Source organism: Solanum dulcamara, chromosome 6 (genome assembly GCF_947179165.1).
Source record: "Solanum dulcamara chromosome 6, daSolDulc1.2, whole genome shotgun sequence".
In the NCBI taxonomy this organism is placed as follows: Eukaryota; Viridiplantae; Streptophyta; class Magnoliopsida; order Solanales; family Solanaceae; genus Solanum; species Solanum dulcamara.
The window spans coordinates 5,444,466-5,454,307 of NC_077242.1; the positions used below are offsets into that span (position 1 = coordinate 5,444,466).

The following is a 9,842-nucleotide window of genomic DNA, read 5'->3' on the forward strand; positions in this document are numbered from 1 at the left end:
TTTAGGCATTAATTGTTTTCATTAGTTGCCATGAAAACTGCCAATATATATGTCGTAGTCTTGAAAAAAAAACTATCATATAAACTGTCAATATATTTGTCGTGATAGATTTTAATGAACCTTCTATCTAACCCAACGTCAAATACGATTACACATAATTTATTATTATTATTATTATTATTTTACACACTTTATTAATAAATATATAATGTACCTACAAAACGCACCTAAACTAATTTAGTATTAATTAATAGCCCTACAGTTCCTTCTAATTTCTCCATTAGTTCCAGTAAGTGGATTAATATTTCCCATTTTCAGTATAGCAGTCACAAAATCCCTTCTAAAAGCCGCTTCATCAGTACTATAAGTTTTCACTAACGAATCCTGAGATCCGCCATTAAACAATTCCTGATCTGAGTGAAGCAACCCACGCCGAGCCACTAAGTTCTGATAATATTTATTATCGAACTTAGTCGGCGTCGTGGTATCCAACGAGGCCAAATTCTGATCGCCGCCGGAAGAAGCAGGACACTTGGCCCTGTGATTGGCGGCGAATTTCGAATCGATGTTGGTACCGTTGTAGATGTGGTCACGGAAAGTGACGCATCGGGCTTTGCCGATTGTGTGGGTGCCGGAGAGGGCCGTCATGTCGCCGGCGTCTAGGCCTTTGGCAGAGAAAATGGAGATCAAAGTTGAAAGGCTGGAAGTTGGTCCGGGGATTTCTGTGTTGGCAGCGCTTAGGCTTTCTGTCCTTGCATTTCTTCGGCCCAATGGCACAGCCCATGATGGTCCTCCTAGCTGCATAACACGGAAAATTACAACTCAATGTCGCTCACTGATTTTAATTTACAAACTATTATAATGGTATTCCAATATCCTTTGTTATACTTTAAGGTTGTATATATCCTTACCGTCAAACTTTTGGATGGTATATATCCTTAAAATTAATGGATGGACAAGTGGCTTCATCTCAATAATTTATCCTATTTTTCTTGACATATCATTTGTGATAATTCAAAATATATTTATCCATTTCCCCTTTACAAAATATGTACATAGTGCATTTTTATATATATATTTGTGAATCAGTTGGTGTATATATAATTTAAGTCAGGTATTAATTTACTCCTCTATTCTATTTTTTGGTACTTGATATTGAGTTTAAGAAAAAAAAATATTCTTAAAAAAATGGATAGTTTTGAACGTGCTACTTTTTGTTCCAATTTATCTAGTAATGTTTGATTCAACCAGAAGTTCAGTAAATTCAAGTAAAATTGTTTGTAAATAAGGAGGTATGACATTTTTTGAGACGTAATAAAAAAAAAGTATGTCACATAAGCATAACATTTGTGTGGCTACAAAATCTTTTATTAAGGACAAGGCAAAACTATAAGAAGTTTAAAGTTAAATTGTTTTCGAATATAAAAATTATATACACTTTTTAGAACATAATAACTAAACCAAAATAAATAAAGTGTATATAATATACACTGATAAAGTAAATTAAATAGCTTTTACGCAGTTAAATAGTAATATTGACGATTAATATGGAATGAGAGGGTATTCGTATAGTATTTATATTTACCAAGGTAACGCCTTCTTGGACAGCAAGAGCAAGGATATCTGCACAAGAGACAACATTGGGACAAGAAACTTCGACTTGAGTTTTAATAGTGTCTATCATTTCATATCCTATTAAGGAGTTCCTGTTTGCCCCTGCACTCTTCTCTCCTGTAAATGTTGTTGTGTCATCCAGTAATACTGATGCATCGCATCCCTAATTAAAGTAACCATAGAAAGAAAAGAAAATACAATGTTAAAATATACGTACGTACATTAATTCTTTCAAATTTTAAGCCGTGCAAATTGTAGTGTTTGAGTAAAAACAAAAAGTTCTTACTTTTTTTAAACACTTATTTTTTAAACTAAGATAACAAAAATAAATCAAAAGCATAAATTTATGAATTTTGATTTATTACTTAGAATTATATATTGATGTTTGACTCATTTATCAATTTGTGTCCTAAAAAGTGTACTATTCTTTTTTAAAAAATTGACAAGGTAAAAGAATCTTTCCACTTTTAAATTATCTAAACGATAATGATATATTTATAATAAGATATTATTAACATACGTTAAAATACAATACAATAATTAGAAATGGTTAAAAAGGGAGCTTAGCTTACCTGAACATGAAAGAACACGAGCACTAATTCTCGCATCTCTATTCACCGCTGCTTTCATTGCGTCGCCAACAATTGTTTTTAGATTAGGGCACGACGCCCTATAAAAATTGTGTGACAATTGGGCTTTGCTAAAGCAAATAGAACCAAATAAAACACATAAAAATGCCAAAACGAGGTTACTAGTCCTAGTTAAGGATGCCATATGCTTAAATATAGATAGCAACAATTTCCTTTAGTGCTAAATTAAGTGGTTTGATTGAATATGTGAGCATGCATGAGGCCCTTTATATACAAGTTACTATAAGCTACGTGTGATTTAGGGGTAAGCGGAAAAGAGGTAGCACGAAAAAGTATTCAGGAGAGGTGATTAGATAGGACATGACATAACTTTATATTATTGAGGAAATGACTGTAGATAAAAAAGTGTGAAGATCGCGTATTAAGATAGAAAGTTAGTGGCTAGTGTATAGTGTTGACATGCCTTGCTTTTGTTATCTATCGGCATATGTTGTGTATTGTATTTCGATTATCACACTATTTTGCTGTTAGGATTATTTTTTGCTACATTGCTCTAATTTTCATATTAACTATTATACCTTTTTTTTCTCATTGTTTTTTTCTTCTTTTATTTGAGCTTGATGCATATGAGTCGAGGGTCTTTCGGAAGAGAGATCTGTGTACACTTTATCCTCCTTAAATTTCACGTAGTAGGATTTCACTGAGTATGTTGTTATTGTATAAGCTATACGTGTATTGAACAAAAAGATCCTAATTAAATAGATTAATTCCACTTTGTGCAGCATGGTGTTTTCTAGAGCAACTTTTGTCCATAGTTCTTCAGTTTATTTCATGAGGTGTTTTTACATATGTATGCTTAAATTTATCATCTAGATTTCAGTTATTTATTATAAACAAAAATATATAAAATTAAAAAAGATATATGAATATAAAAAAGGTAAATATCACTAGTCGTTTCTTGGGGAGTTATTTCCATATTTGATGGACAATATTTAAATATATATATATATATATATATATATATATATATTTTAGGTATTCATACTTGAAATTTACCATGTGCATGAGGATGATTATCATAAATATTTTAATATTTTATTTTATACATAATATATTTTTTTATCAAATATTATTATATACTATATGAATGTCTATTATAGAGGATAATTTAATAAAGATTGTACTGCTATAATAAATGATGTTGAGGTTATAGATAAGATATTGTTATAGTATTTTTTAAAATTAAAAAAAAAATGAATGATCGTTATAATGAAATTTGACTGTAACGAAGGCAACAAAATTATATACTTTTCCTTTTTATGAAATCACTATTTAAGTTGACCTCCACTGACTCAATGGATCAAACTATTTTGTAAAAAATATAATAATTCATCCATAATATTTTTGAGGCAAAGTTTAAACCTAATTAACGTGAACAAAACTAAAAAGTAATCTAAAGAAAGCATACCTAGAAAATAATCCCTTTTTAAGATGGATTTTATGTATGTACAATTATAACATTTTTATTGGGCCCGTGCTTAGCACGGGGTGTTGTTAACCAGTGCAAGAATCTATAAAGAATGACATAAAAAAAAACTAGATAAGGTTATATTTTGACGTCTATCTTTGGGAAAATTACAAATTCAGAAAATAGTAAGAAATACATGCAAAAAAAACAAAAAATTATAGCTGGGTCTCATTTTCTTGTAATTAAAGACATGACGTTTTATATAAACAAGGGAACTAGAGCTGATATACCTTGTTATAAAAGTGAGTCATATATATTATTATCATAATAAAAATAATGTCATATATATCTCTATTATTATAAATGTGGTTCACATACCCTTTTATCTAATGAAAATGAAAAAAATTAATTTTAATTCTTTTTTAATTTTTAATTTTAAAAGATTTATTGTAGTGGCATATATGATTCTTTTCATACATGATTTTTTTTATTTAATTGTCAATATTTGAGTTTTTTTATTCTTATTTTATTTTTTCTTTCATTCTTTAGTGTAAAAATATGAGAAATAAAACAATGTGAATAAAAAAAGAAAAATAAGTACAAAAAATATTGAAAACTATTTTCTTTCCAGATATATTGTAATTTATATTTTGTATATGTAAAAAAATTGAGGCATATATGGTAAATTTTACAAGAAAGTTAGTGAAAATAAATTTGACCAACAAAATGATAAATTAACCGTTGTATAAAAAAATATATTGTAATTTATTTTTTGTATATGTAAAAAAAAATTTAGGCACATATGGTAATTTATTTCTGACCATCAAAATAATAAATTAGCCCTTGAATAAAAACAAGGCAAAAAAAATACTTGCGAGAAGGGTCAAATATTCAAGATTATCTTGGCAAAATGTATCTATGGAATGTGAATTGAGAGAAATAATCGAACCTTTATAAAGAGGTGTAGCAATATAGAACACATAGTAAAAGAGATAACCAATACTAATATTGTTAGATCTAAGTCCAGCATAAGGAATATCCTGAATAGCTTTAAGTTTTGAGCAATAGGTATGTTAGAGCTCCTGCTTAATGAGTGTTTCAACTGAGAACAAAGAATGTTGTGATAGCTGCTTGCTTGTAATGATTTGTTCTTGATAATTAAATAACAAAGTTAGTTATCAAAAAAATATATACCCCTACATGAATATTATTTTTTAAAATAAAAAAATTTAAAAAAATATTAAAATTGATTCTTTCACTTCCGTTAGAAGAAAAGGATATATGTGAGCTATTTGTGTAACTATATGGTATATATGAGCCACTTTTATGATGAATGGTATCTAGCCTTTGATTTGTTCCAATTTTCACTTAATTTCACTTTTTCAAAAAAAAATTTAACATTATCAGGGCGGAGTTAGTAAGAGGCATATAGGTTCGGCTGAATCCAACAGATTTTGTTCAAACAATATATTTATATTATTAAACTTATTAAATATATAAACTTAAAACTCAATTAATATCTCTTAAAATCGTCATTGTAAAATTGAGAACCTTAAAAATCACAAGTGAATTTAACTAAATTCATCTGCAAGTGGCTAATTGTTGTTAACTAATAATCTAATATAGTTAGCTAGCAAAATACTCAAATCTATCTAATTAACTACATTTTTTAAAAAAAATTTACCATAATATTTTAAAATTTTCTATCAATTGTTAATTATTGTGATTTATCGCATTTTTTTAATGTAATTTCTATATGTGTAAAAACAATTGAAAAAAATATATGAAGATTCTTATATCTGAATTCACACTAAACATTAGCAATTTGATCCTCGTACTTTGAATCAAGTCACTTAAATTGAAACATAAAGGATTATTTCTTAAGCAGAAAGGAGTCTAAACTAACTATATATTGACAAAGCAAAAAATATTTACACATAATATACATTGACAGAGCAAGAAATATTTACAGTACCAAATCATTTTAAAGCTAATTTATTTCTTGTAATATAATTAACCAGATTTAATAGTATTAATTTGGTATCCTCTAATAAATGATAAATAACATATTATAATAAGTTGAATTTAAAAAGTTTCTTATACTATCAATGCATATAACTTATATCCTATACGGTATTATTGGAAAATGCAACATAATTAGGCAGTTGGATCCCCGTGCATTCGAAAATAGAGAGATCTTATTGAACTCGTTGGTTTCCCTAACTAGAAGCACATGGTGGAGCTAGAGTTCATTTGAATTTTCTTCAGCGAAAAATGTCATTATTTATATATAATTAAATATTCTTTTAATTTTATACATATATATATAGACGTTGAACTTTTTTAATTTTTTAATAAATTTATTATTTATATTTTGAGGCGAGAAGTATATATATTTTGACAAACTCGTGAACACTACTTTTTGTTGTTTAGGGACTTTTTTACATATAGTTGACCAAGTCTATTTTTATTTTTATTTTTATTATTTGAATAAGTAAATAATTGGATTGTTGTGAACAAACTTTTACATGCTCGAACACTTTCATACAAATTTTACAGCTATCATAAAACCTCGATAAAATAATATTCGATAAAGTAATAATTTTATTAAATAAATATTTTTCTTCAATTCCAACTTGGGCCATTTATATTAAAATAATATTCTCGCTAAATGCATTAAATAATAATTAAAAATAAAGTATTAAAGGTCAGAAAAAATATAAAGCAATAATTACTAAAATACATCAAGAATTTATATATATTTAATCATTCAATAATATTAGATCAATAACTATATCTTTTTAAAATATGATTCTATAGTTGATTATTTTTTCTTCCCACCAAAATCAAAATTAATCTCATCCTTAACTTTTTGAAGAGCAAACACAATTTTTGAAATATTTTATTTCTGTTGTACCAAATAGTTTGACAATGTAGTCATTGCTTGAAATGCCTCATTTGACGATATATGTGGGACAATGTTACTATTATCTTGTTCAGGATCATTCTCATCATCATTATTCATTACATATTGAATAATCTCTTTCTCTTTGGTGATTCATAACTGTATTATTCTCGTTAGGGTAGTTCAAACGATGTTCAACATACATCACATTTTTGTATGCTAAATTAGAGATGACATCATTTAATTCTTGGATACCTTCATCTAATTTATCAACTTCTTGGATACCTTCATCTAATTCATCAACTTGTGGTTCAGAAACATTATTTTTTTTCGATCGGATCTTGCAATGCCGAAAATAATTTGCAATTGTTGTTTCTTTCACATCAAAATTTCAAGCCAAGTTAGCAAAATTAATAGCATTCAAAATATATATTTTTTCCAGTATTTGGTGCGTCAACCTCAATACCTTGTAGGATGCTGAAATAAAGACGACGACGATAATGAGCTTTGAATGCTCGAATAATCTTAGCATCACATGGTTGAATCTTAGAAACATTAAACTTCACTAAATTCAATTATCTTTTCTAGATTTAAATAATAAATATGCAAAGACTACACTTTTTAGTTTCCTAGATTTAAACTTTTGAAATTCTTAATTCAAATATATATATATTTTCTTATGGCACATACTTCAAAATACTCTCTAAAATAATAATATTGTATACATTTATCGATAAACTAATAATCTCGATAAATGAATATTTTTTTCGATCCCAAATATATGCATTTATAGAGGTTTTTTGAAACATCTACAAGCAAGCTGCTGGTGGTCGACATGTGTACTTTCTTGTGGGGGCAATTTCATCATTCTCTACCTCCTTTTAGTTCAATCGGTAAAGGAGAGAGGACAGGGAACGGGTGCTGGAGGTCAGGAGGGAGGAAATTAAAGAGTATGGCATAAAAAGGAGTTCAAATGATTCAGGTGACAAGGAACGCATTACAACACCATACTAGCAATTGATAATTATGCAAAGGCTATTACTAGATTCCAAAAATGCCTAAAGCAATATACAACTGAAAACCACGACATACCTTTGATTGGATACAACTACAAGTGCTCCTGCAAACCACCATTTGACATGAACTCATAAACAAGCAATTTATGGCTGCTTTCTGAACAATAGCCAATCTATTGAAGAATAACAAAAGTCTTACATTGGTGGTTAATAAGATGAGTGGATTCCTTATAAGGCTTGGAGATCTAATTTAATATGGTGTCAGAGCAGGATCCGTCTCACCAATGTTGGCCCTCGAAATTAAAACTGCCCACGCACAAGATGCTAAGCATTCGGTGTAAGGTGGGTGTTGAAGAATGACAAAAGCTTCATCGATGGTTAATGAGATGGATGGACTCTTTATAAGGCTTAGACAATCCTCATCCCTTTGAGCTAACTTTCGGAGTGTGAATTAGGTTTCAGACCTAATTTAACACAATCAATGACAGCAAATTAAACACGGTGAGCGCAAGCGGCATAGGAACTCCACCTGATATTTAATGACAGCAATCGACCACCAAATTAAACAACACATAAAAGAATAATTGAAGTTTCACTGAATCTCTCTACTTTGTGACTGTTTGACACATATATAGGTTGAAAATACTTAATTAGAAAACCATATAACATTGGAAGTGATTTGTTGAGACTTTGGAACTTGTCTTTGTTGATTCACAATCTCCAATTTGCTTTATATCATCCTAATTTCCGAAGATCACGAAATTTTCTTGCCAATGACAACAATAATGCAGCTTCTTTGGGATTGTATTCACTTAGTCAAACTTGTTTTGTAAATAAATTAGTCCAACATTTGTTATGATCGAGAATTATCCGATAATACGGAATTTAGCCAAACAATGGTATAATGACAATAGCAAAGATCATAGTAAGTTGATAATAACAAAAGTAAAACAATAAAGAAGAGACAAGTATAATGTGGTTCAATCGGTGTTCACTATATCAATACGAGTACAAAAGAAAATACAAAATTAGAGTAAATACTCTAATTAATTCCAAATATCCCAAAATAATAACTTCACAAGATCACTCCGAAGAAAGGGCTCACACAAGTGTTTTTCAACACTCGCTTTCTTACAAAATACTTAACTCTTAATGGAAAGACAAGGAAAGAAAGCAATGAAATGTTTTTCATATGGTTCTTCAACTAATGACTAACTTCCCTATTTATAGAAATAAGATTGGTTGTTTGATGTCATGGGTGATATCATTGAAAGATACAAAAAATTCAACATTTTAATGTGAATATATCAAGTATTATGATTGCCAAATCTTTAACATTTATGACTGACAAATGTGAATCTTATGACTGTCAAATTTTTGATAAAAAAAAAAAACTTAAGCAAAAATAACAAAGCCACATTATAATATCCATAATGCTGAGGAATACAATATTATCTTTCTGAAAGGAAAAAAAAATCACACAAATACAAGTCTTAACAATGCCCTTAATTAAATTTAGGTAGACTCAATGAAACCGTTTAGATTTTCATTTCATAACATTTAAGCTCTTGCATTTAATGAAATGGCGTTTTATTCAAAGAGTTGCATGTCCCTTTGATTTGTACCAATTTTCGTCACATAATTTCACGTTTAATAAAACTAACATCACAAGTGATCAGTTTGAATAATTCGTCTGCAAGTGACTAATTGTTGCTTATTAATCCTAATATATTATCCAGCAAATACTCAAATCTAACTTATTAAGTACATTATCTGTTTTTTTTTTCTTCATATTTTATCCTTATCTTAATTACTTATTGTCTAAATTATTATACAAGACCTAATACTAAATATTAATTAATATAAATATTATGATAAAATATTAATATCATTTTTTTTAAAGAACATATAAAATTCAAAAATAAATAAATAAAAATAAACGGAGAGAGTAACTTAAATCCATATTATTATTGGAAAATGCAACATGTATGCAAAAATAGAGAACTCTCTAATAGTATTATTTAGGAATTAATTGTTTTTTAATCGAAAGTGAAATGTTGTTAGTTTTTTTCACCTTTCGTAAGTGTATTTTAAATTGGACATAAATACTAATATATATGTTGCCAATATATATTTTGTAGGCTTAAAACAACTATCATATAAACACACACTCTCTCTATATATATCATAATAGATTCTAATGAATCTTTCATCTAAACCAACGTCAAATATTATTACACATGATTTAT

General features: G+C 28.2%; 1 protein-coding gene across 1 annotated transcript; it reads right to left on the reverse strand.

The window, feature by feature from the left end:
• Positions 1-243: 243 nt before the first annotated feature.
• LOC129891873 (peroxidase-like) lies at positions 244-2,388 on the reverse strand. Its single transcript, XM_055967344.1, has 3 exons — positions 2,203-2,388; positions 1,586-1,777; positions 244-798 (listed from the first exon to the last, which is right to left on the reverse strand). Exons 1-3 carry the CDS (start codon positions 2,386-2,388, stop codon positions 244-246), a joined length of 933 nt encoding a protein of 310 aa, XP_055823319.1.
• Positions 2,389-9,842: the final 7,454 nt, after the last annotated feature.